Source organism: Phodopus roborovskii, unplaced genomic scaffold (genome assembly GCF_943737965.1).
Source record: "Phodopus roborovskii unplaced genomic scaffold, PHOROB, whole genome shotgun sequence".
Lineage (NCBI taxonomy): Eukaryota > Metazoa > Chordata > Mammalia > Rodentia > Cricetidae > Phodopus > Phodopus roborovskii.
Window position 1 is genome coordinate 3,919,627 of NW_026125545.1, and position 27,863 is coordinate 3,947,489.

Genomic DNA, 27,863 nt, shown 5'->3' on the forward strand with positions numbered 1-27,863 from the left:
GGTTTATCACTGTTTAGTAGTAATCTATGCAATTTTGCATCTTCAATTATACATGCTTAACTCACTGGTTGAATGTTAAGATAAGACACATGTAGCAAGCTTTCTTGTTGGACTGTCTTTGGACTGCCAGTCTGCAAATAATGACCCAGAGACTTATTATTAATTATGAAAGCTTGGCCTTTAGCTTAGGCTTGTCTCAACTAGCTCTTATTACTTAAACAAACCCATATTTTTAAAATCTATGTTCTGCCACATGGTATTACCTCTATTTCATTGGCAACTCCATTTTCTTTCCAGAGTTCTCTTTCTACCTGGAAGTCCTGCCTATATCTCCTGCCTATCTATTGGCCGTTCAGCTTTTCATTACACCAATCACAGCAATATGTTTTTCACACAGTGTACAAATATGCCACAACAGACAACAAGGCAGGATTCTTACATGAATGCAAGTGAACATTTTAGTCTGCTTTCTTCTTTCCTCACCCCCTCCCACCCCCGAGCCACCTCTGTCCTGAAGGCGGATTAAAAAAAAGGCAGTTGCAAAATTAACTATGTGTTGACCATAGGTATTACTCAAACAGAATTTAACCTGGAAAATAGAAACTTACTGATTAGTCTTATGAGTACCCAATAGCCCCTCTACTGGAGAACAAACCCAGGATCTCATATTACTAGCCTAACCCTGTACCTTTGAGCTCTGTCTCCAGCCCACTAGTTTAATACCATGAACCCCCCCAATAAAGGAAATCAGAAAAAATACTCTAAGAAAGGAAAATACATTATCTTTTCAGAGTAAATAGAAAGCTAACAGGGGACAGTCCACAAGTTGCCATTAGGATACAACATGCCACTGTTCCTTATACAAGCCAAGGCTACAGAGTTGCTGTGCTGAGAATTAGATGATGACTCACTATACAGGATATATTTGGCTTGATTAACTGGGCCACTCAAGAGTGCTGCCATGGCCAAACTGCATGGAGTCCTCGGCTTTCTCTTTGATCAGAAAACATTCTTACACATAGGGGAGCCTATACTCATGCTTTGCACTTGAAATAAAATAAAGCAAAAACAAACAAGTAATTGTGGGTCCCTACCCTGAAAACTTCTGAATAGACTCTGTAGAGCTTGGCTGTCCCCAGCTTTGAAGAGATCTATGACTTTCTTTCCAATTATGCCATATATTGAACATGACAGAAACATTACCTCCACCACACTGGTTTTTAAAATCTAAATTGTTTAAAGCATTTCCCCCTAGACACCAGTACTCTTCACCGTTATATGATGTGAGTGATATTATCCTGTTTTTACTTGGACCACCCCATATGGCAAAAGCTGTCCTAGATACTCACTTCTACTCCTGACCACAGGTAAGCAAAACTGGTAAGTAACTTACATAAGGCTGTGTGATGTATTTAGTGGGGCTGGGGTTAGACCATGGGCCCTTAAAGCCAGGACTCAGAATCATTTTAGTACAGTCAATATTTATAGAGAATGTTCTTTATCCCTTGTTATTTATAACGAATGTGATTTTTGTCTTTTAAATATAATCTTTCAGGTGGGACTCCAAAGTACTTGAATCAGCTTTTGTTACCCAGTCACCAAAACCTTAGAACTCAGAAGAGGATAAAACTCTGTGCCTTTAATCCTAGCACTTGTGAGGCAAAGGCAGGCAGGACTCTGTGAGTTCAAAGCCAGTCTAGGCTACATAGAGAGTTTGAGGCCAGCCCACGGTTATATAGTGAGACACTAACAACAAATAGAAATCCAAAGCAACAAACAAACAAACAAATGAGGAATCAGTGTCATTAAATAATGAAAAACATTTAAGAAAGCCTTATAAGTCAACAGTACTGAATATTTTAGCTGTAGAGAAAGTAACCATGAAAACCACCCTGGGAAGATCTTGCAGTTCAGACAGAGTTCTATGTTTTGTAACTCAGGTAGAATGTGAAGGAGAGAAAATGTGATTTTTTTTTTCATCTTAAGTTAGCACATCTGTTTATCACCATGGTCATCAAAAATATTTTGCATGTCATAAAAAATACCCAAGAACAACTTGTAGCCACTTCAGGCTCATAGCCTTCCCACCCTAGTGGGAAACATTCCCTTAATTCTGTGACAATCATGAAGAACATGGGGCTGGGGCAGGTGACTCATCTACTCTCCCTCATGTAGTTAATTGATTCTGTTTGGGTTGGCTTCAAAATTCACATTGGAAAGGTTTACTCCTAAAGTGCTACTTTCTTTCAAAACCACAAAGCTGGATGCATCCAATCTCTTTGGAGACAATGAGTTACATTAAGAGCCCAACTGGAGCACTGTTGCCACCACCTATCACATCTGTGTCATTTCAGTGACCTGATAGAAATAGACATTGTATTGAAATCACTACAGACTAACCTGAGACCAGACTGTTTCCCTTCCTTTATCCAGAATCAACACAAGTGTTCGAATGTGCTTACTGGAAGACATTTAGCTGTCAAACATTCAGTTCTCACTGAAAAACATTCTCCTGCATCTCATTAATCTAGACTTTCAGAGATCACTGAGACTGTTAGGTAAATGTACCCACACCTCTCCTGAATCCCAGACATGCAAATCTCATGTTTGGCTGTGTTGTACCTGCAGGATGTCTTCCATACCAGGTTTCTCGAAGAGGTGGTAGCAGTCCTTCCAGAGCTTGATTTTGGTCCTGCAGTCTAGAGAATGGGTATGAGCTCTTTTCTTCCAGGTTCCGATTTAATGCATAGAACACAGGGCCTGCCGCGGGAATCTCTGCTTCTTGTAAAGGTGTGACTTTGATTACCCGGGGGTGAGGCTTGGAGCGGCCCAGGCCCATTTTCCTTGAAGATATTCAGAAGAAAATCATAATGAGGGGGGCTTGGGGGCCTTTATGGGGCTTGATTTAGTTCAGTATTTTCAGTTGTTTATCTTAGCTTACCAAAACAGGTGTTTCCTTCATGACATATTTCCAGTTCTGTCCCCCGACACTAACTTCTCTGGCCACTTCCTGGGAGGCTGGTTTCCATGGAGACCTCCCTTCAACTTCTACTTTGCCATTCCAGAACTAAAGAATGCAGTTAAACATTGACTTGGTTATTCTACTCTCTGAAAAACTCAGTGGCAAGGATGGAAGCTTCTATTGATAATTAAACAAATACCCAACCTCAGACTACTAACAGAGATGCAGAGCAGGGCTGTAGAAAAGTTCAAGAGCTGCCCTTTCATAGCAAACACTTTGGGAAGAATAGTGAGAAGAGCTAAGACATTGGGAATATGAGGATAGATGCTGATGAATTAGGGCTTTGTTAATCTATAGTTTTAATTAAAGACTATGTCTTCCAGTTAAGAAAAGAAATCATTTGATTTTTCTGTCAATCACTTGACTCCCTTTGAAGGACATGGGTACATTGCAGAAGAATGGAGAGACAATAGGATTCCTTCCCCACCTCCCTGCCAGGAATGAAGGAACAGATGTCTTAAATGAGTGGTCCAAATAAAAACTATCTTCGAACAGAGTCCATTTATTATTTTTTTTTAAGTAGAAAAGAAAACAGGGAAATACACCAAGTGTTGAACAGTGAATTTTGAGTGATGGGATTATGGCTAATTTTTATTTCAGTTCTTCACTCAGAGTGAGACTCACTTGCACATTGGAGCTGTTCATAACCACAAATTACAGGTGCTTTTAGCACTTTTTTCTCTTTGGGTTTTCAAGACAGGGTTTCTCTGTGTAGCCCTGGCTGTCTGGGAACTCACTCTGAACACTAGGCTGCCCTTGAATTCAGAGGTCCCCAGTCTCTGTCTCCTGATTGCTAGGATTAAAGGCATGTACCAGCATTTCCTTGCCTGGCACTTTTGGCATTTCTAATTCCACAGAAAAATTAAAAATGTTCGCCATGTTATGAAATCCATTGATTAAGGGCTAACATGGTGATTGGAAAGTTTTGATAGTCAATAAGAAGGATTTAGTTCTAGTTTTTTTTTGCCTTATTATTATTATTATTTAATTTTGAGAGGCTGTATCTGTGGAGAATATGAGCTTTGAGGAAGCTGGCCAGCTGTCGAAATGATTAAAGAGACAAAGGTGCTACATCCCACCTTTGCAACTGTTACAAATCATTTAGTGTCCTGACTTAGAAAGCAGGGTTACTAATAAGACTTTGTGAAGAAGAGATCAATTGGTTCCACCTGGTTCCATCAGCCTCTGTGCTCTTCCTCCAAGGCCAGTGTTGCTACTTGTCCACATATGTAGAATAGTTCTTGCTCACAGGCTAGACTCCATTAACACAGTCACTTTCCTGTCTATGGATAGAAAAAACACCAATGAGGATAAATGAGGGCAAATCCATTGATTTTATTGTCTAGAAAAATGATAGTATTTAAAAATTATTATTTAAGGCCAATCATGGTGGTGTCATGCCTTTAATTGCAGCACCCAGAAGGCAGAGGCAGGCATTCTCTGTAAAATTGAGGCTGTCTGGTCTATGTAGTAAACTCTAGGGCAGCTGGGGCTACAAAGTGTAACCCTATCTCAAAAAAGGCTATTTTAAAAACTTCATATGTATGATCTTATTAGATTAACAGCAGAAAATAATAATAGTATAAAATAAATATTGTCATTGAATTTCAGCTACAGAATTAAATATAAGATGTAATTTCTTAACCAAAAGAGTTGGGCTCTCATCTTCCAAAGCCTGACTGTCGCTAAACTATTTAGGACACTTTATAATGCTCTCTCCCCAGTTCCAGGATGGTTGTGAACATACATTATTATGAGTAAATATGATAAGATATATAATTACAGTAGAATTTACAAATAGGAAGTGATATTATAAATTTATAAATTTTTAAATTAAAGTTTTTTTTCTTGAGACTTTCATACATGAGTAATGTATTTAGATCATTTCCCCTTCCTTTCCCTCTACAAATCCTCCATGTACAAATCCATAACCTCTTCTTTAGTTATTGTTTTATACATCTATAAAACTATTTTATTTTTATCTATCTGTCTGTCTATCTATCCCATTGTGTGGTGATATATTCCTTATAATTTAATAAAGATTGCAAAGTATCAGAATGCAAAGTCAACCACACTCGTAATAGAAGCTAGGTGGTGGTGGTACACATCTTTAATCCCAGGATGCAGGAGATAGAAGTAGATAGATCTCTGTTAGTTCAAGGTCACACTGAGCTACATGAAATTGATTCAGTCTCCAAAAGAAACAGTTCACACAAAGGTGATCTCAGCACTTGGGATCACACATGTTTAATCCCACCTCTAGAGAGGTATATAAGATAGAAGTGGGAAATTCAGTAGTCAGTCTGAGAATTAGTCTCCACCTACATTGAGGAGAGCATAGCAGTCTTGAGATACAATCTGAGGTTCAGTGGATCAGGCCTTTGGTCTGAGGTAGAGGTAAGAGCTAGTGGCTGCCTGCTTTGCTTCTCTGATCTTCAGCTTGAAGCTTGAACCCCAATATCTGTCTCCCCATCTTTTATTGTTCGTGTTACACCATTGAGTCCATTTAATGTTGCTTGTATATACATGTGTGTAGATCTGTCCACTTGGGACTAGAAACACCAGGGACCCCATTCTTGAAGAAAACTGATTCACCCTCTCTAAGCAGCTGCCAGTTGTTAGGTGCAGGGCTCTGTGAAACATCCCTCACCCATTTTGGCATGCCATGTGGCGCTGTCCTTGTGCAAGTCTTGTCTAGGCCACATTGATGAGATTCATCCCCATCATGTTTAGTAGACACTATCAGCAACAGGTTTCCTGGTCCTCTGGATCCTACAATCTTTCACCCTCTCTTCTTCAATTTTCCCAGAGCCTTATGTGTAGGGGTTGCATTATAGACATATCAATGAGGGATGGGAAAAATGAGACTCAGAAAGGATGAATTTCTTCTAAAGCAACATCCAGAGAAAATGTTTACTGTTTTATTTGCTGCTATTTTCTTTTCTTGTGTGTGTGTGTGTGTGTGTGTGTGTGTGTGTGTTTATGATTGTATGTGCTGTGTGTGTTCATGTGGAGGCCAGAGGTCAGCCTTGAGTGTTGTTACTCAGGACATCTTCTACCTTGTTCTTTTTTGAGACAGGGTGTCTCTTTCACTGACCTATTTGGTTAGGGCTGACTGGCCAGCAAGCCCCAGGGATCTGCCTGCTTCTGCATCTCTGGCTCCGATATTACAAGTGTATATTGTCATTTGTGATTTTGTATATGGGTTGTGAGGATAAACTCAGGTCCTCAAGATGGTACAGTATGTACTTAACTGGCTGAGCTATCTGCACAGCCCTATTGTTTCATTTTTTGAGACAGGGTCTTGTTGTTAACCCAGAGAAATAGTTTATTATGTAGCCCATGCTGGTGTCAAGGACTTTCTTCTTCTCAAGTGCCAGGATTACAGATATGACCACTACACCTGACCAGAGTAACAATTATTAAGATGAAGGGCACAGAGAGAAGGGAGGGTGTGAAGGTCGTAGGGGAGACTAGAAGAAGCAGGAAGCAAGAGCCAAATGTACTATTGCTGAAGATGTACAGTCAAAACCCCTAGCCTGGCACAGCTTCCTAGGTACCGTGCCCTGGAGGTTCCCAAGAAAAGTACAGGGATTCAGAGCCTGGGTCCTGCCAGCCCTAACAACGTGGACTGGACCACTTATCTCCAATAAGCCAAAAGTGAAAAGCAGAAAAAGTTTTATCCAACGTGGCCACATTAAGAAGAGGAGCAAGGGAGTCTGATGACACTTCACCCCTTACCCTCCATGTCAATCTTACGTAGAAGGAAGGTAAGAGGTAACCAAACTGTGCCTTTAAAAGTATGTTCATTCCTGCCAGGAGGTTCAGAGTGTTGGGGCACTCTCCTGTAAAAACAGTGAACCTAGCTCAGGGTCAAAGCTATGACGTTAATGTTAGTTGTTTTTGTCAGAGAGAAATCTTAGCTTTGTTCTCAATTCACTTCAACTAGCCTTGGGGCAAGAGTGTTGAGGAATCTTGTTTAGTCATTTTAAGCTCCAGAGAGAGTCAGTACACACTTATTAGAAGATCTGTGGGTTTTTCTACTGTCTAAGAAGAGAAGTTTTACATTCAAATGTCAGAAACAAGATCCAAGATCCAGGGCTTTATGTGTAAGCTTGGTATCAGAGAAAGAGAGAGAGAGAGACAGAGAGAGACAGAGACAGAGAGAGATTCCTTAAGGAATTCCAACAATGTTTCTTGGGTGAAAATATGTAGCTCTGACCACAGGGTTGTGACTTGACCCCCTCGGCTTCATTTTGATGGACTTCCCCAAGTATCCCACTCTCTCAGCCCAACCTTTTGCCAAGAGAAGGGATATGCCCAGGATAAAGAAGGCTAGATTCATTTGCAGGTACTTTACAAATTACTATATGAATCAAACAGGAAACTGTTACCACAATAGCATGTAGGAAACCAGACAACCACTTACTGACGCTGTTTATTAATGAGAAGTAAATCCAAAATTTAAATCTAATATTGAGCAAATAAGGTTCTTTTTTTAAATGAGTCATAGCTAACTGCACTTGAATATTGAATGTAGTTGCCCCTTGGTATCTACTGGAGACTGGCTGGATGACCACAACTTGGGAACTCATAAATCCCTTATATAAAATTGCAAAATGGGCTGCTAAGATGACTCTAAGGATAAAGGGTACTTGTCAAGCCCTAAGATCCGAGTTCGATTCTGGGGAACCCCATGCTGGGAGGAGGACACCAAATCCTGAAAGTTGTCCTCTGTGGAGGAGTAGATGAGGGTCTAGGAGTGATTAGAAGTGGTGGGGCGGGAGAGGAAAGGAGGGAAGAAGGGAGGGGGAACTGTGATTGGGATGTACCATAAATAAAAACTTTTAATTAATCATAATAACAATAAAAAGAAAATTGTCCTTTGATCTTCCCATGCATGCATGCATGTCACACACTGTCTACACACACACACACACACACACACACACACACGTACATGATTAAATAAATGTAATAAAAACTGCAAAGTATTTACATCTAACCTGCAAATATCCCCCATATACTTAGATCATCTGCATACTTTAAATTACTTATAATGCCAAATACAATATCATGGTATATGAAGAGGAATTTTACTGTATTGTTTATGGGATGGCATGAAATACATCTGCACATGTTCATACTTTTGTTTAAACCACTCCTCCATTGATCTGGGGTTGGATCTGTAATGCAGAAGCTGATACAGAGAGTCAAGGATATGAAGCACATGATTCACACTCAGGTAATAGTCTGAGGATGGAGCGGTTGCCATCTCAAACCAGGCTAGTTAAACTGCCCTTTGCTCCTCTGGCATGTGATTTTCACAGAAGTCCTCAGAATTTAAGACAGTCTGCACATAAACACTCCTTGGGTTTGTATTTAATTTCATACACAGATTAATTATTGTACATTCAGTCAATAGAGTGTAAATCCCAAATGCTGGTAGGATTCCTAATTTATGCTCTAATAAACTTACAGCCTCTCCTGCAATTGATCTGTGATGGATAAGCAATCACAGGAGGCTGTACAGCAATGTGAATTATGCATTTGGTTGCCAGCTAAGCAGGGCTGATGTATGGTCCAAGCCTTAATGTTCCTGCTAGTGATGACTTCTCCATGTATTTATTTATATACTGGGTTCAAGGTGACAATGTAGCCAAGACCCACTTGGTTTGGAAAGTGCTCAACCAAAATAGCATGCTGAGACTTCTTGTAGAAGCTGCTAAATGAGTTCAGCTGAGTAAAATCGGCAACTTTGGCCTTTAAATTCTTCACTGAGTTCAATATTAAAATCAGGTTATCAAATGATGTGCAGCCAGTGAATAAATTCCTCAAACAGGATTGCTATAGGATTTACTCTGATGAAATAATTTTTGCATGTTTTTCTTCATTGAGAGTATTAACCTTTACTTATATGATACTTTTAAATATGTCTTTAGAAAGCCTCTTCCCTCCTTTCATTTTATTTCTTTCCCATTTTCCTCTCTTTCAATTTAAGTATGTTCCTAGCAGTGGGGATGTGAGTTTTTAGCTTCCAGGATAGACAATGGTGGAGTGGATGCAAGTGTGATGTATCAGATGTCTGGAGGTTCAGAGTGGGTTACATGGTCCAGAGAAAGGCCTCAGTTGTCATCATTGACTGTCACTCTGTTCAATTCTGGGAACAGGAATTCCATAAATTTCTACCTGTCTACCATGGATTAAACAAAGAAAGGAGGTCACCCAGCTCTATGAAAGCCTTTATTTTAAGTTTAAAACAAAACAAAACAAAACAAGGCTGCAGTAAAGTTTAGAAGACTTGCCTTAGAAGGATTCCCCTTCCTTTCTTTCCTTTTCTCTGCTTTGTTTTCATTAAATGTAATGCCTGGTAGTACCTATATGTAACCCTCCCAGGTCTGGTTCTCTGAATGGCAGTGGCGTTCTTTGTTCAGCCTCCTGCTGACCCGGGGCACTTGGCACTGCAGGAAGAACAGGGGTTTCCAATCTCTGTGGCAGAGCCGCTGCTAGCACAGTATTCTGACCGCTCTGATGCTATTTATTATTTTAGTTCTATGGAGTCCATCTGGCTATGTGCAGTGGGTAACCAAGGTCTCTAGAGTACCCCAGCTTCCTCACATGCCCTTCTTGGTGGAGAATGAGGTGAGAGGACTGCTATGGAGACAGGCAGCTGTGCTAGGCCCGTCTTGGGATGGTAAATACATCGTGGCTTTTCTGCTGAGCTGATTTGAAAGCTAGTCTGGAAAGAAGGGACCAACCACCTTAGCACTCAGGTGAGCCATCACTCAGGGAGAGCTTGCACAGCTTCTCACTGCCCTCTCAGTGTTGAGTCCAAACCCACTTAAGTGGTACAGGTTCCCTTAAACAAATACTTGAGTACAAGTGGTTTATTTGGGAGGCCATTCTAGAGAGCAGGTGGCAGGTGGAGGAGGAGACTTCGGAGAAGAGGAAAAGGAACAGAGAAGACATCCTGTAGCAGAGCACACTGTGAGATGAGGTTAACACCAAGTCCTGGAAAGCAGCATGGTGTGATGCTGCAGAGGCACTCACCACAGGGGTGAGGGAGCTCCTAGTCAGTCACTGGCAGGGGACTGATGAGTGCATGTTACTTCCCTAGACTTCTACAGGGCCACACACATGAGGTCAGAGTGAGCTCTAGCAAGTGGTCAAGATGCTGAGGAAGAGAGACAGATGTGAGTGCTGCTGGCTGTGCTGAATGGGAGCCTAGGAGACTAAACTGGCCCATCAACTTCTGTCAAATGTGGTTTTGCAGGTTCCCACTCTGGCCTCATCTCAGCATGAGGCTGAATGTGAGGGGAGCTACTTTTGGGTGTGGGGAGATAACACTCCCCATGGGTTATGTAGAGGGATGGATAAGGATTTCCACAGGCCAAGTGTAGTAAGCCCATGGATCTACCAAAGCCTGCTGGTTATGAACATGTAATCTGCACAGGTTCCATGTTAAAGAGTTCTTGGCATTCTCTTTCTTTCTTTCTTTCTTTCTTTCTTTCTTTCTTTCTTTCTTCCTTCCTTCCTTCCTTCCTTCCTTTTTTTCTTTTTTCTTTTTCTTTTTGGAGGAGGAAAGGGTTTATTTGGCTCACAGATTACAGTTCATCATAGAAGGAAGCCAAGACAGGGACTCAAGGCAAGAAACTGAAGGCAGGAGTTAAAGCAGCTACCACAGAGAAAGGTTTCTTCCTGGCTTGCTGCTCTAGCTTGCTCAGCTAGGCCCACCTGATGAAGGACAGCACCACTCTATCAGGCTGGGCCCTGATGTATCAATTAGAAACTAAGGTAATGCCTCACCGACATGCTCACAGGCCAGTTTAATGGAGTCAGTTCTTCAGACGAGAGTCCCTCTTCCCAGGCTCCTCTGGGTTGCATTGGGTTAGCAGCTGAAATAAATTGTGAACAAAGATATAAATTATTTATTCTTTGGTGTTACTTATTTTCCTTCTCTGTAGTGGGTTTTAAACATAGAGCCTTAAGTATACTACCACTGAGCTGCAACCCCAGTCCAGCATTAGCTTTTACAGATCTCTATAGACTCAGGAAGAACCTGACATTATCCATTGCCCACGAACACCTGGCAAAGAGCTCCTTCATTCTGTAAGCTCTCTCTTCACTCTGATGGTTGCTTCCTTCGATGTGAGAAGCTTTTCAGTTGAGGGCAGTCCTAGGGCTGTCTGTCAGTCTGAGGAGCAGCAGTGTAGGACTCAGGCCTGGCAGTGAGAGGAAGGTAATGATGCAGAGACTGCCCAAGGTTAGAGATAGGAGCTGCACCTGTCTTGGCGTTTTCTTTAGCTCATCTGCACATTGTCTCTGTGAGATAAGAGTGTCATTGTCCTCATATAGGTAAAGATGTAGGTGTAGAGAAGTTAGGAAACTAAGGTTACTTGCTTAGGACCCCGGGCCTTGTGCCTGCTTCGACAGCCTCACTGATTGCTAAAATGTTAAATCTTTTACTCTTGAGGAATTTTGACCTTCTTCCTGCCTCTCGTCTATTGAAGAGAGTTTGGAATCCATTGTCTCACGAATGTCTCATATTTGGGGTCTGGCTTGTGCCATTACCTACCTCTCCAGTTCTGTAAGACTGGGAGTGTAGCCAAAGGCTTCTTGACACATGTTTGCGCAATGAACATCATTTCCTGCTGTTGCTGCCCTTACATGGTTCTGATGCATGGTTTGCTGGTTGGTCAGCAGGCTGATCTTACCATTATGTAGTCTGTGAGGTGGTATTTGCACAGTGTGCTCTTAACCATACATGACCAAGTCTGTCGGGACTGGTCAGGACACTGAGTCTGAGCAAAGACTTCTGTTCCTTACAAAGAAACCAGATATGTCCCATCGGAAGCCATGGGAAGACTTCATGACCTCAGGTTCATGTGGAGGTAACAGCAAGACTCTTGCAGACTACAGAGTTTGGGTGGCTAGGAGACCAAGACACTGGCACAGAACTTCTCACCACGGATACTACCTTCCTTCACATAGTACCAACTAAAGAATGTACCCTCTCTGCCTGAGCTTGCCCAAGTTCTTTCCAGATGGAGCTAGCCCAGCCCCTGCCTTGTGTCTTAAGTCAGCCCCCTTTGGTCCAGAGAACCTGCCAGCTTCCACTCCCAGGCATGTCAGACGGGTGTGATCAGATCTGGTTGAAAATCCAGGGATAGATTCCACAGTACCAAGATGGTGACATTCCTTCCATCCAGATCTGGCTGGCTTGGTGAACTGTGACACTCAGGTGTGTCCCCAGATCTGGGACTGTGCAGGGACAGCTCAGGGCTGCAGGCTGTAGCTGCTTACCCAAGGGCCCTAAGGAAGGATGCTCTGCTTGGGCCCATCATCTCCCCTGCACCACTGCTGCATTTCCTTGTCATCTGAGTCCCTCTAGTCTGACATATAAGATGCAGGCAATGACAATGGCTGCCTAGATATGAAGTACCGGATTTGTAGCGTGCTGGGACAGCTACTTGCTCTCCTTTTTGACCCCCAGATATTGCTGGGTGAATGGAGAACACATGGAAGTCTATTCAAAAAGGAAAAGCAATTGTCCAGACTTCTGCTCCAATTTTTAGTCTGATTCGGTTCCTAAGTTCTGCACAAGAGGAGGAGTTTCACAGAAATATTGGGAGATGAACTGAGTTTTCAGTGTGAACAGTTGTCTTTGGCATATCACGTGTTGCTTGTTGGGTGATACATCCCTCAGCAGGAAGGCCATGCAGACCCGAATGGAGGGGGGCACCTGTTGAAAGCATGTGCAGGCCTAGGATAGATGGCTGGTAGACAGGGCTGGAGCACAGACAGCCCTGAGGAGAGAAAGGGCAAGCCTTCCTTTGGGAGAACTTTGGATCTGGCCCTTTCAGATGCCTTAAACGACTTTCAGTCTCACTGGAGGAGGCTGTCCCACTTCAAAGTATGTACATATTTGTAAACCCACCTTTCACCTTTAAAAATACCCATGACTGAAGTGATCCTCATCTGCTTTTGGTTATTGAAAATGATGACAACAACTGGTAACACCCAACATATAACGCTCCAGCGGTGTACTGGGTGTTCTATTTTTAGACACACAAGGTGCTAGCTTTTCACTTCTCTGCATGTGGGGTTAGCCTGGTCAGAGTTTCAGAGGCCTCAGTCCTTGGCAGCTGGAACCATTGCCAGGGGACTCACAGCAAGGGACAGGCATATTAAGGGGGACAGCTTTCACTTAGTGGAGAGATAAGGAGAAAGAGAGAGGGGGTACATTCTAACATTGTCTCAAAGGACATACCTCCAATGGCCGAACTATTGGGTTATGCCTCACCTTATAAAGTTTTCATTGCCTCCCAGCAGTGCCACTATCCACTGGCCAAAGCTTCAACATATGGCCTTTGGGGGACATTTAAGATCCAACATTAACAAATGATTTTGTTTAATTTTTACCATAGCGATGTGGTGGCAATCCTGTCATTATCCTCATTTTAACAATTGTAACATTTTAAATGAAATGTTTAAATGAAAACTGAGCAGGATTAAGTCACCCACTCTGAGTCACACAGTGTGTGCTTTCTGGGGTTGAATAGGAAAGGTGAGGGATCTAACAGCTCAGCTCCGTTTATATCTTATATAGACAACCTTAAATTCCCAAAGGTTAGTAATAATGAGCTCTCTTATTTTTATGTGGTCTCCTTTTCTTCCTCTCTCCATCCCTCCCTCCTTCCCTCCTTTTATCCCCCTACACTTAATCCAGAACCCAACTTCTAAAGTGCCCTCTTTTTTTTTTTTTTTTTTTTTTTTTTTTAAGAATTGGACACCTTATTCTCTCATCTGCCTCAGGCTCTTGGGAAAGAACTCTTGGTTTCTAATTAGTGCTAAATCTGTAGAGTAACAGAGAGAAAAAAATCTTTAAGTTCTCCTTAAGCCCTTAATGAGTTTTATTGCAGCACAAATGAAGAGCGGTGGCCATTTGGATTTGCAGCTATTGGTCTGCCATTTTCTCCATCATCACACACATTGTACAGTCTCACGTGAAGCCGTTGAATCATTCCTTTTGAAAACAATCTCCCTGGAAGCAGAACTTGGGTTATAAGAAGCCCAAATCCATGCCAACGAAATGTTCCAGGAAGAATATGGCATCTGCCTCCTCAGAAAATAGGTGGATGACTTCCCCTCCCGTAGTTTTCCTGTGTTCCCTCCTAGATGCTCACTACACATTTTATTCCCCCATTGTTTCATCTACTGAGCCTGCAGAATAGAACACATATTTTGAAACAGTGACCGCCTTGCTCAGAAGGTGAAAGGCTTTGTCAGTACATTCCACAGCCGTTACGTGACTTTTGGATATTCCTGTGTGGGACAGAGCAGCCTCCTGGGAAGTCAGCTTAGTCTAGCATTCTTGTGTCATGTTTCTGAACACTCAGGGTGAACTGCGGTCACAAAGACACATGCATCAACAGTACTGCAGCTAGGAAACTGGGCGAAATACTCTCTCACAACTAGAGTGACAACTAGCCCCAGACCCCTCATTCTTTCATGTAAAACAACATTTGATTTAGCCCAATTCTAATAGAATGAAAGAGCTCAGAACACGAGTTGGGATGGGCTTGATCTTTAGGCACCAAGGTCCTGCCCTCTGAAAAGTTTCTGAGTCAGTTCAGCTCTGATTTCCTTTGCCAAAGCAGTAGCTTTTTTTTTTTCTTTTCTTTTTTAACAGAGAAGTTACTAGCAGGTAACTAGTGCAGCATTGTGGGAAGGAACAAATGAACCCGGGCATCAGGAAGCCTGTGTTCTTGAGCTACTTCTTTCTCTGCTAGCACTAAATGCTACTCATTTTCTCACCTCTTACCCACAAGGCATTATATCATGCAAGGCATGTAACCCATGACCTGAGTTAGAGGCAGTAAGTGATGGAGAGCTTGGATTCAGGAGCAAAGCCAATCCAAGTCCCATTGCTTCTGCTGTGCAATTCTGCACTTCTGTGGTGGTGGTGGTGGTGGGGTCATACTGAAGACCAGTAACAACAGCACATCTCTTAGGGTTAATTATGAAGATTAAGTCAGTGTTTAAAGTTCACAGAGGAGAGATGACCACGGTGGCTGCGTACGAGTTCATTTATAATAGTCATAATATTAGGAACAAAGCCTTACAGATTTGTTGAGCTGTTACACCTGTTGTTAGGACAAGGCAGCAGTGATTCACAGCAGTTTCTAAGCCGCTCAAGATGAAATCTGGGTTTAATCAAGCTCTTACCTGTGGCTCCCCCTCCGGCTTTACTTTACACAGCTGTAAAAGAAGAAAAGGTAGCCTGTGAGATGTTTCAAGCTCTAACCATCTATACACCCACTGCTTTCTGTCTTGTTCTCTGCCTGACACCATCCGTTTTAAGTAAACTCAGATCTCGATTCATGTACAGTTTTCATTTCACCTGTGATGACTTTTCTCATCGCTCTGACCCAGCACATGGCATGAAAGCAACTCTCAGGAGGAAGTGCCTGTTTTGGTTCATGGTTTGAGGGGCCCTCATGACAGGGGACTCATGGCAGTGAGCATTGAAAGTGGTTGCCAGGATGGGCCCACAATTAGGAAGCAGAATGATACCCCGTTCAGTCCGCCTTTTTTTATCCCATTCAGGAGCCAGCCCATGGCGTGGGGCTCCCCACATTAATGGAGGTGGGTCTTCTGCCTCCCTCCATTAAATTTCTCTTTGGAAATGCGAGAGCCATGAAGACATGGCCCAAAGGTGTGTCTCCTAGATGATTCCAAGTCCTGTGAATTTGACATTGAAGATCCATACCTCCTATCCTTAAAAGGCCAGTTGTTGGTTAGAGAGAGCACACTCGCTCATCTCTTTCTCACCATCTCCCTCCCTCCATAATGCTTTTCTCACTGTTAGTGCTCAGCTAGTAGTTCTCTCATAAGGGTCAATGATGTCTTCCTTCTGCTTGCCCATTTTTGTTTCTCCCTGACATGGCATCTGCAGAATTCAACATGTCAAAGGGTAAGGATCTCTTGTCATCTGCCGGGTTTCCCTTCTCTAGAACCCTTATGTTTGGCAGACCTCCCCCTCAAACACAATCAGTTCCATGTGGCTGGTAATGGAGTGGCCTTCCTCTCACCCTTCCGTTCAATATTGTTCCTGGGGTTCTTTCCATGGCAGTCATTGCAAACTATCTCATTCTCTTTTATGAACTTGCATTGTTTCAGTATGTGCACATACTTGATTATTTCCTTCTAGAGGACATTAAGGTTGATTTTTCTTTCCTTTTTTTTTAAAACCCAAAGTTATATGCATGAACATCTTGCATATATATCTTTTATACACAGTGTGAATATTTTCTAGGCCATATACTGAGACTGACTTTATGAGCCATAGAGCATTCTGTTTAATACTTTACATTATCTTTATGTGAGCTGTCACCTTTTAGCTCAGATTTAGATGTGAGACATGAGCAGGAAGCTGTTGGGAGATCCTGCTGCAACAATGACTCTTCATAAGCCAACTTTTCCCAGTATCTATCCGTTGAAATCCCCCACTGATTTTTTGCTTCTCATCCCTTCCAGTACACTGATGACTACAGAGACTCATCAGTTTTTAAATTTTTAATTTCATGTGTATGGATGCTTTGTCTGAATGTATACCTGTGCAACACATGTGTGTGGTGCCTGAGATAATCAGATCCCCTAGGACTAGAGTTACGAACCATTGCAGGTCACCTTGTGGGTTCTGGGAATTGAACTTGGGTCTGCTGAAGAGCAACTAGTACTCTTAATGGCTAAGCCAGCTCTCCAGCTGCAGTGCAGTGGTTCTTGACCCCTGCTCCAACCTGGAATTGCTGGATTTGGCTTCCACTCATCCTTTCCCCCCCAGTATTCTGGTGTTGCAGATCTGATTATAGCCCACATCCCACAACTTCTAAGGCAACCCTTTATGGGCCTCTTGTCTTGGACACGGTCATTTGCTAGCCCAGTGGCTGCCCAAGCCTCCATATTGTTACTCTACATTTGAACACAGTATTAATCATTTCCCACGTTTAAGTACATCTGTTGTTTTTCCTTTGATATTATTCAATCCTAGCTCTTCATTCTGCTATGCTTTCTAAGCACTCAAACCTGCAATATTTATCTTCTCTAACTTAGCTTAATAGGCTCTAATAGAGTTTATTCCCACATCTACACACCCAGCCCTCACCTTCTCTGTGCTCCATTAATGCATTTCTAATTGTCCCTGTAACATCTCCATTTGGTTGTTACCCATCATTTCAGTTTCAATATGTCTAAATCCAACAGAACCATCTGTTAGTGATCCCATCCCATCTGTTCATTTCCCCATTTCCTTATTTCTGTAAATGACACCACATTTTCCTAATAACCCAACTAGAGATCTTGGCACTGTGTCTGATGTCTTTAATTATTTGCCATTTATAAACAATCTATCACTAAATCTGGATAATTTTTCTTCTTTACAAATATCATTGCATCCCTGGTATGAATTACATTTAGAAAATATTAATGATGAGAATTTTTGTCAGTTTTTATTTTTTTTGCCTAAAATAAGATTATGGCAGAAAAATGATAGGGAACCCCTGGTGGGAGATGCCATTCTGTAAATATGTTTCTCATACTGGTTAATAAATAAAGCACTGTTGGCCAGTAGGAAAGCAAGATAGGCAGGACTAGGACACAAGGAGGATTCGAGGAAGTAGTAGGGAGGAGTCAACATGGAGAGACTGGAGAGAACAGAACCACTGGCCCCCTCTCTCTGGTAAGATAAGACCACGTGGAAGTACTTAGGTTAATAGAAATGGGTTAATAATTAAGACAGAGCTAGCCAATAAAAAACTAGTAACTGGCCAACAGAGTCTCTATGTGTTAGTTGGGGTTGGCATGGCGGTGGGATCAGACTGGCAGGGGGAAAACCTTACTTGTAACAACCCCCCCCAACAAACACTGAGGGTGACTTCTGGTTGAAAAGTGAATTGCATGCATGTGTTTGTCACACTTCCTTTCTGAAATACTACAATGAAGGCTGAATATGTAAGTATATTTTATAAAGGCAAAACAGGGCAGTAAGAGATGACAGTAAAGAAAACACTAAAGAGAAAGATAATTTGAATCTTCTTGAAGTTGTCCTTCTTTAATTATGTCTAATCCAGAAAGAGATTAATGGTTTATTCTCTGTCACATGGTTGCAGGTGGGTCCCACCAAGTTCAGAGAAGCATCTGTATTTAGAGTCCTGAAGCCTTACTTCATTTCGCAGCCAAGCACCCAAAGCTCAAACTTCTCTGAGGCAGGAGACAAGGAGCCCTGTCTGAGTATTCTGGCCATCTTAAGAAAAAAGGTCTGAGACATTGATTTAGTCATTCCTGAGTGATATTACCCCACCTCATCATCTCCCAGGAAGACCATAGCCAACAAGACACATTCTACAAAAACAGACGAGCACCTCACTTCAAACAAGTTTATTACCTCACAGTTCTAGACATTGAACATGGAGTTGAGGTATTGGCAGGGTCATGCTTCCTTTGTGTTCATTCATCTTAAGAACAGGTAAGTAAGGAGCATGAGAATTTTTCAAAAAGCATTGACGATTGGAGACAGAAACAATTAAGACTCAAAGTTCATCCAGAGAGAAGGAAAAGGGGCGGTGGCAGGGAGCACTTTAACATTGTACTACTCTGAGAGAAAGAGAAAAGAATGCTTTCTATATGTGAAACAAAAATACAGAAACTACAGAGTGAGAACAAACACAGAGAACAGAAACAAAATTCAGAGAGCAAATTATAGGTGTCATGTGAGAAATAATAATAAAAAAAAAACTCAACAGAAATTCAAAAGAATTTTTATGAAGTGAAAGGCAGCCCAATGATGTACCTCAAGGTTCTAGCAAAACTTCCAAATCAGTAAATGACAAGAAAATTAGTGAGATAGAGACTGAAAGAAGTCATAAAATTAATAATAGAATTCGTTCTTTGAAAAACTAGATTAACAAACTCCTAGTCAATCAGGAAAAACAAAAGACCCAAAGTAATAAGAATAGAAATGAAAAATGGAAGGTCATCTATGGAAATACAGAGAATAATTAGGGGATAATTTGAAAATGTACAGTCCAAAACTGAGGAAGAATGTCTTTGCTAATGTCATCCTCTTTGGAACCAACAACAGCAGCTCCATTTCTGGCATGAGGTTCTTCTGAGGCCAAGAGCTTGCCTTTCCTCTGAGTCCAGACTCGCAGGTGGACTATGAGTCATATACGTGGCAGAAACTGGATCCTGGTAGCAAGGAGACCCAGACACTGGTTTGAGAGTACTTTTCCTGGGAGGGGGCCTTCTAGCATGTGGGCAAAGCCATCAATCAAGGCAAGATCTTTGAGTGAACATGTCTTGCCATCGCCTAGCTTCCTGCATCTACCCTTCAAGGGATATGGGGGTGGTTAAAGGAAACTGAACATTGAAAAAAAAAAAAAAGAGACTTTGGGAAATCCAGAAAGAATGGATGAACTCATAAAACACATGACTTACAAACATCAAATCAAGAAGATATAAACAACTAAAATAGATCTGCACTTAAAATTGAAGCAATAATAAAATCTTCCAACAAAATAAGGCACAGAACTGGATATATTCATTACCACGTTCTACCAAACTTTTAAAGAAGAGCTATGCCTGTGTTCCCTACCTACCCCATAGACTACACCAGTGCTCCTCTGCTGTGGGATCTTGTACGCTGTAAATATGTGTTGTTCTCATTGGTTGATAAATAAAGCTGCTTTGGCCTGTGCCAAATGCAAAACCCTGAACATGCTAGAGGATATAGTCATAGATAAGATGTTTCTGAAAAGGACTCCATTGTAAAGAAGGGAGTCAGGTGCCATGTCCTTCTCCCACTTTTTGGAATTTTCTATTAGTATCTCCCACTAGCCAAGATTCATCTGAAAGCCAGATAGCATGGAATCCAAGCTACTGCAGTCTCTGAGAATCAGGCTTTCAAGTCTTACCCTTAGTTCATAAGGAGCCATTCATTGGGCATGAGGCACCCAAACTGGCTGAAGGAAGGATTCCAGCTTCCAGTTCAATGGAATGGTTGACTGTGTGTTTGCTGGTGCATTGCAGAAATGTTAAATTCAAAGTTGCTATAACAATTTGAGAGTAAGAACACCTTATGCGGGGGATGTAGAGATGTCAGCAGCTCAGCAGTTATGAGTACTTGCTGTTCTGGCAGAGGACCCAGATTTTGGTTTCTAGCAGCTAGAGCTCCCAACTGCTTGTAACTTTTGTTCCAGAAGATCTGATGCCCTCTTCTGGACTCCATGGGTAATTGTATACATGTGGTGCACATACCCAGGGCACATACCCATACCAAAAAAAATCCTTATGTGGATTACTAAGTTTGTTAGTGAGAGTAGCCATTTCCAATTGCACTTTTTGATTCCTAACAAGTATATTAGAGCTATGAGGATATGGGAGTCTGCGTAGCTCTTGTATAAAGGCATTGGTTCAGAAATGTAGGAAGGCCTTGTCTACCGGATTTTTAACTGTGTCCCTGTGGATGTAGGAGATATAAAATGGTTCTTTCTGTACATCCATGTAAACCTGTAAAGCCCTCAACTCATAGTTTTATTTTTATTTTTTGTTTTAATTGTGTGTGTGTGTGTGTGTGTGTGTGTGTGTGTGTGTGTGTGACTGCAGGCACATCATGCATGCTATAACATGAGTGTAGAGATTAGGGAATAATCTTGGGTGTCTTTGCCTTCTATCTTGCTTGATATAGGGTCTGTTATTATTTGCCACTGCCACCATGTCTCTACCTCCCATCTTGGCAAGCATGAGTGCTAGGATTATAAATGTCTACTGTAGCCAACTATCTATGCCTGGCTCATCGACTTTCTTTCAAATAAGGTTTATGCAGAAAAGAAGACTCCCAGTGAGACTTACTATAGGTGTTAAGCCTTCTATAGTGATGTAGGGAAACATAAGTGGGCTTCTGGGAAAAATGTAGGGATCAGAGGAATCATGAACAGGCAATATGACCAGCCAAGCACTTTCAGCTGCCCTCATATTCAGAGCGTTTGTGGAGAGACATGGAAGAGGTAGTGGCCTCTGCTTAGCTAGCTCCTCTGCTGGCCCTTAGTCAAGCTCTTCGTAGTAGCTCTGAGATCTCTGTGGGTTGGGGAGTGGGCATCATATGGGAAGAAGAAAAACAAACAAAGGACCTTTACAGAGTAAAGATAATGATTTTATTTCTGCCTTTTGAATTTCACACACATCCTTTTGTTCAACTCTAAACTAAAACCATGTAGGGCAATTCACAAACCAACCAAGTTGACAGAACACAATTCACCTGTTGTGTGACTTTACCTGGGAAACATGAACATATTGTCTGTTTAACCCAGTTAAGGCACTGGCGAAAGACCAAAGAAATCTGAGATTTTGTTGCTAAAGTTGCCCAGTGTTATAAGACTGGGAGGTTCTGATATTATTTGCTTTTCTTCAGTGTCTTGATTGTTCTGACATTGGATTTTCAATTTTAGCATTGCTAATACTTTAGAAAATTCTTTGTTGTGGAAGATTATCTGGTGCGTTGTTAGATGCTAAGCAGTGTCTCCCTTTCAACTCTACATGGCACTCACACCTTCTCTCTAGTTACAAACACTAAAGTGCATCTCTGGGCATTGCCAAGTGTTTATTGGGGGTTGAAGCTTCTCTCTTCCCCCTCACTGAGAACCAGTGATCTTTAAGTTGAATAGAAATATAAGAACACAAAGAATATGGAAATATACTCGACTATGCCAGAATAAATCACTTGGAGCTGCTGTACTTAGCAAAAGTAAAGTCTGATAGGGAAAGAGAGTCATGTGGTTAACAGCTTTAGCAGATTTCCTTTGTATGTCTTGCATTACAGTTTCTGGCTGTATCTGATTTTGATGGCAACTAAACCAAATAGTCCTCCATGAACACGGACTTACCTTGCACTGGTGCTTACTTTCTTTAGCACACCATTCTGTCCCAGAGCCCCTGTCCTTCTCGGAGTGTCTGCAGGGTCATGACATTAAGTGTATTTCATAAGTGTTTTGTGTGCAGGTGTCAGGTGAGAGGAAGATGTTAACACTATTAGGGGTGGGTGGGCAGCTAAGAAGTTGAGCAGCCAGAGATGGGATTCTTTGTCTTCCCATTTCTTAGACAGACAGTCCTGGGAAACATTCAGAGTGCTTCTCTGAAGGGCCCTATGCCCTTGTACCAAATGCCTATGTCAATGACCTCAATGTTGCATCCTCATATTCGTTTTTTTTCCCTTTGTTTCATATTCCTCAGTCTCTCAAGTTCCATTAATCCAAGTGTTCAACTCTGTTCCAGGGAAGCTAAAGCCTTTGTAGTTTTTATAGCAAGTTAGATACTAACCTAGTTAGGGCTACTATTGCTGTGATGAAGCATCATGACTAAAAATAACTTGAGGACGAAAGAGTTTATTTGTCTTATACTTCTACAGCATTGTTCATCACTTAAGGAAGTTAGGGCAGGAACTCAAACAAGGCAGGGATATGGAGGTAAGAGGCCATGGAGGAGTGCTGCTTACTGGCTTGCTCCCCAGCCTCCTTTCTTATAGAACTCATGACTATTTAGCCCACCATGGATAGGACATCTACCATTAGTTATGAGCTAAGAAAATGCTTTCCAGGCTTTTCCAAATTTGATATTATGTAGCCCTTTTTTCAATTAAGTTTCCCTCCTGTTAGGTGACTATATCCACTGTCAAGCTGACATAAAACTAGCCATCACAGATCCATCATCTAAATACATTTGCATTCAAAATCCAGCCACCAGAAGAAATTTTATATTGTTACTTTTCAGTTGATTCCATAGTAATTAAGTCCCTTAAATTCCATGGATAAGATAAGAGAGTGCTGTGTTCCTTTCCCCTTCTAGCTTGCTATATGCTTCAGGTCTGTATCCAATATGTATTTTTTAGATATGGTCCAGAGTGGAGGACATATTCTTTGAAAGGAACCAGCAAAAAATCTATGCCTTTTATGGCGCTTACACTCCAGTAAGAGAACACTATATCCTATGCAACTCAGTTATAATAAGTTAGTTAGATGATGGAGGGAAGGGTCATTGTATGTGGCACTCATAGTATTAGAGACCAAATTCAAACTAGCTTCCTGATCAAATTGTCTTGCTCAACCTTGCATGACAGGCCTTGTTTTCCATGGCTCCCCAGTCCAATTTCATGTTCCTCTCAGATGAGTTTTTCCTCCTTGTTTTGCAGGACTTCAAAGCTGCTGAACCTTGAGCACACCCAACTGTATCAGCTTTGGTGCCTCCTGGTTTCTGATGCACCAGGTACTTCCCTGAGGCATCCCTCTTTGCTCATGGGGTATTGTCCAGCTAGGTTTTCAGCCTGGCATTCTATTCTCTCCGTGCTCCATCTTGAATCTCCTCCTTGCTTCTTCCTCTCTCCTGCTTGTCTCCTAGTCCCGTCTATCTTGCTTTCCTATTGGCCAACAGTGCTTTATTCATTAACCAATACAAGACACATATCTATAAGATGACATCTCGCATTATCTCCTTCTATCACCATGTATGCACCATGGTACATCCACTGCTTCTTCGATTAGAAAATTTACATATTTTTTCATGGGCTGACTTTCAGGCAGGGCAAGTGAAGTGAAGCAACACGATCTTGCTTTAACAAAAACTGTGCCAGGTTACTGGGCCCTGGGGAATGTGCACAGTTAGGAAATGTAAATAGGAATGGCTGCAAGAAAATAGGATGAGGCAGGGATGGGGCAGTGCTTTGCAAGTCAACCGCATCTATTTTTTCCCTAGAAGAAATCAGGTGCTCTCAGCACCCATCCCAATGAGGTTTTGATAGTAATTCAATCTTGGGAACAAAGAATGGTTTTTAAAAAAATATCAAGTGGGCTGGAGAGATGTTTCAATTGTTAATGGCTAGGCTCACAACCAAAAAACAAAAGCAAAGCAAAACAAAACAAAACAAAAAAAACCCCAAAACCAAAAACCAAAACCCAACAACAACAACAAAAAACCCCATCAAGTATCCTTCTCTCCCCAACAGGAGCAATTGGGGTTTCCTAGGACAGGATAAGGCTCATCCATAGTATTGGATGTAGGTCTTGGAATCCACTTCTCTTTTCTTGGGCTTGTAGAGGTGACAGGTACCCTATGTTCACTTAGAAGATCTGGAGTCAGCACATGGCCTGAAGCTTTGGCAATTGCTTCCTTGCAGCCTTGACTCTAGGTCATATTTACTTCTATTATATAAAATGATTGGGTGTCCACAAGACTTGTGAGCACACCATATTGGAGCTGCATGTGGAGTCCACTTAGGCCTCACCAACTGCCCATGTCCCAGCTTGTGGTTGTAACACTTGCTCTGGGAGTCTAGTGGGAGGTTCCTAGGCAAAGAAACCTAGCTGAAGCTGTCTTCTGAATATTCTCTAGTCTGACTATCACAGTGTAGGCAAATTTCAATGCCAATATCAACTCAGAGAATTCTTCTGGGAGTCTCAGAAAGCAGTGGAAAGTCATAAATATGGGCCCTGTTCCTATTAGTAGCTCTGGAGTACTTTTAGCAGCGATAAGGAACTTTTGTAATTGAGCCTTGGGAGATCTTTCCACTTAAGGAAAAGGCCTTAAGAAGTCATAAAGGGAATACACAGAGAGCTCAGGACTTCCACCTAGGTGGTCTGCCCTTAAAGACCATACTATCTTATATCACACTTGGCCTGAACTTGTCAATGATTCCATTTGGGTGTTATCGTTTTGCCTGGGACTTTGTATTCTGTTGATCATGAGACTTAAATTCAGATTCCCACTTTGGCTACTACATGACAGCATGGCCTTGACAGGTTTCTTAGCCTTGCTGGCTTGCATTCTGTTAAGTAAGAGGCTTGCACAAGCTTTCTCAGGTGAGCTTCTCATCTCTGGTGTGAGAAATCCTGCAGATAGCACTGAGGACAGCCTTACTGGAAAACGAGCTCCAATTCCAAGAGTCCCACCAGTGTTGGCTGAGTTATAGTTAAATACCTGTCTAAAAGCCATGCGGTCCTGGCCTGACATAAGTGTGCCTACTGTCTAGATCAATGTGAACTAAAGCAGAGGCTTAAAGCAATAAGTCATGGTGGCACATGCCTGTAATTCTGGCATTAGGAGGCAAAGGCAGGCAGATTTCTGTGAGGTCAAGACAAGCCTAGTCTACACAGTGAGTTCTGGGTCAGCCAGTGCTATGTGGTAAGACCCTGTCTGGAAAACAACAAAACAAAACAATGAGGATTTCCTAATCTGTGACAACTCTGAGAGTTGGCTGGGCTCATCTGGTAGACTTGCTCCACATGGGCCACATGTGGTACACTCAGCTGTACCTCAGTTGAGGCTAGGATTTCCAAGGTGGCATAGAGTCTGGCTGCTGGATGAGATCTCAACTCACTTTCAGACTGGCTCGTTACAAGAATGGCTGACTTCTCTGCTGAACAGCTCAGGGATTTGAGGAGGTGGAAAGGCTGAGGCTACAGAGTCTGTCAGTGCCGAGACCAAGAAGTCAGACGACATGCTCGCTGTATCTGTGCACTGAAGTGAACAAGGACCACTGGAATTCATAACGGAGAGGGTACCAGGAGCTGGTCAGATAAAACTAGTTGAATCCTAAAAAACTCTATTTCACAGCAAAGTTGCCCCTCTTTCCTATACTGGTGGTTATTTTCCAGGCCTCTGAGGGCATCTTTGAATCACTGATCTGATCCTACAGCCCAAATACAGGTAAGAGAAACACAACTCGAAAGGGACACACAATTGACTTTTTTTTTTTGAACAAAACAGAACAGAAATCACCTGAGCTTACTTTAGTATTTATTATCTGTTCGTTCTTTCAGCACCCCAGTGAAAAAGTTTATAGACAGGAAACTCACTATTTTATACAGTAAGAAAGGCCTACTCAGGGTGTCCTGGTTCTCCTGCAGTGTACTTTTAGGAGAGCACAGGGAATTGGTGTGGAGCATATGGAAAAATACACTTGCTGTTCCTTGTGTTGGAGCAGTGACATCTTAAGAATCCATGGGGTCAGCCAGACTCCATAGGCTCAGGCCCTCAGGACAAAGCAGGCTTCACTTTGTGTCCTTGAAAAAACCTTAAGAAAATAAAAGTGTTTACAAAATTATCCCTGGGAAGCACTTCATTTATTATCTTAAAGCAAATAATAAAAGCAAAAGGGAGACTCAAGTGAGCAATATTACTTTGTGCAAACATTGCAGAAAATGCCTTTCATCTTGCATTGCAGACTCCGACAGAGCTCAGTGTCTGGACAAAGAGGAGTAACAGTGGGCGTGCAATCTGTGGAGGCACAAATGGAATTTGAGGGGCACAGTGAGTGAGATGCCTTTGCTTCCTGTGTGGATTAGAGGTTGGGGTTTTTATGCCAGCCAGTCTCTTTCTAAGGCTAGTCCTATCATCTGAGAATCATTTAACTTCCTCCTAATTATCTTTTGTGCTCTCCTAGAATCAAAATTCTATACCTCTTTCTTAAAATACTGCATTGGAAAAATAGGAAAAGTGCATCAATATTCTTCAAAATTTCTCATTTCTTTATTTCTAAATTTTCCTACTGAAAAATGAAAAAGCAACAAATGGTTCTTGTGAGGCATCCTTGAGAAGGGAGGATTGAGTTGAAGAAATATGTTTGTGATAGCTAGTCAGTATGGATCCCTCTGGTTCCTTTATTTTTTACATGTCAAAGTCTTGGAGTAAATGAGTGTTTTGTGAAAGATAGAGCCTGGGTTTATAGGCTAAATCAACTGTCCAAAATTTAAAATAAATTATTGTTCTTGTCGATGATAATGTCTGCAGTGGGGAGGCATACATGTAGCACAGGACTGTAAGGAGTATGGTTTTTCCTCCCACTGCCGGTCTTGTCCCGCTGCTGCGCCAGCCCCAAATAACACACAGAGATTCTGTATTTGATATTATGCTGTTGGCCCAGTACTAGTTTCTTATCGGCTAGCTCTGTCTTAAGTATTAACCCATTTCTGCTGATCTATGTATTTCTCTTACCGGGGAGCTGGCCGGCATACTGCTTTCTCCAGACTCTCCATCTTGGCTCCTCCTTCCTCCTTCCAATTTCCTCCTTATCTCCTAGCCCCTCCTATCTTCCTTTCCTATTGGCCAACAGTGCTTTATTCATTAACCAGTATGAGAAACATATATACATTATGACATCTCCCATCACAGGACACAAATGGAGATCAGAGGACAACTTTGTGAGTTGGTTCTCTCATTCCACGACTGGGTTCTAGGAACTGAACTCTGGTTATCAAGCCTGCACAACAAATGCCTTTACCAATTGGGCCAACTATTGCAAACAGTTTTCATTTGACAAGACAAGGCTAACTAATAGGTGAAACAACAACAAAAACAACAACAACCCAGGAAATGTTCTTGGATTAGGGATCCAGTCACCAACTGAATGTCTACTGTAGATGCTAGGGATATGATGCCTGGTATTTCGGACTCAGTAAAACTTAGTGCATGAATGCCTGAATCAGCAAACGATCTAGGTTATTTATACTCTTTTTTACCTACACAGGATTGAATCCATTGTTTCTTTCATTCTTTCTATTTTTCTGGTCTGAAGAGTGTGTGTGCTTTTCATACTAATTCGTGATTTCCCTTAGCTTTGCTCTCCTCGACATGCAGGAGAGTGCTAAGTCTTTGTAATTTGTATTCTCAGTCTTTCATTGCTTTTGGGAGAGGCAGATAAACTTGTTCTTTCATCAGAGACAGCAGCAGATCTTTAGTGATGCTAATGGGTCTGAAGTTCAGAGTCCCTTGTTTGCACATTCCAGCATTTTAGTTC

At 41.9% G+C, this 27,863-nt stretch overlaps 1 protein-coding gene across 1 annotated transcript in view; it reads right to left on the minus strand.

Annotated features, from left to right (window-relative positions):
- Window positions 1-3,034, minus strand: part of Ccdc198 (coiled-coil domain containing 198) — a 34,635-nt gene extending 31,601 nt beyond the window's left edge. Inside the window, exon 1 of the mRNA XM_051177113.1 lies at window positions 2,623-3,034. Coding sequence (XP_051033070.1) covers window positions 2,623-2,839 — 217 coding nt within the window. The 5' untranslated portion in view covers window positions 2,840-3,034. The remainder of the gene's footprint in view (window positions 1-2,622) is intronic.
- Between the last annotated feature and the right edge of the window lie 24,829 nt (window positions 3,035-27,863).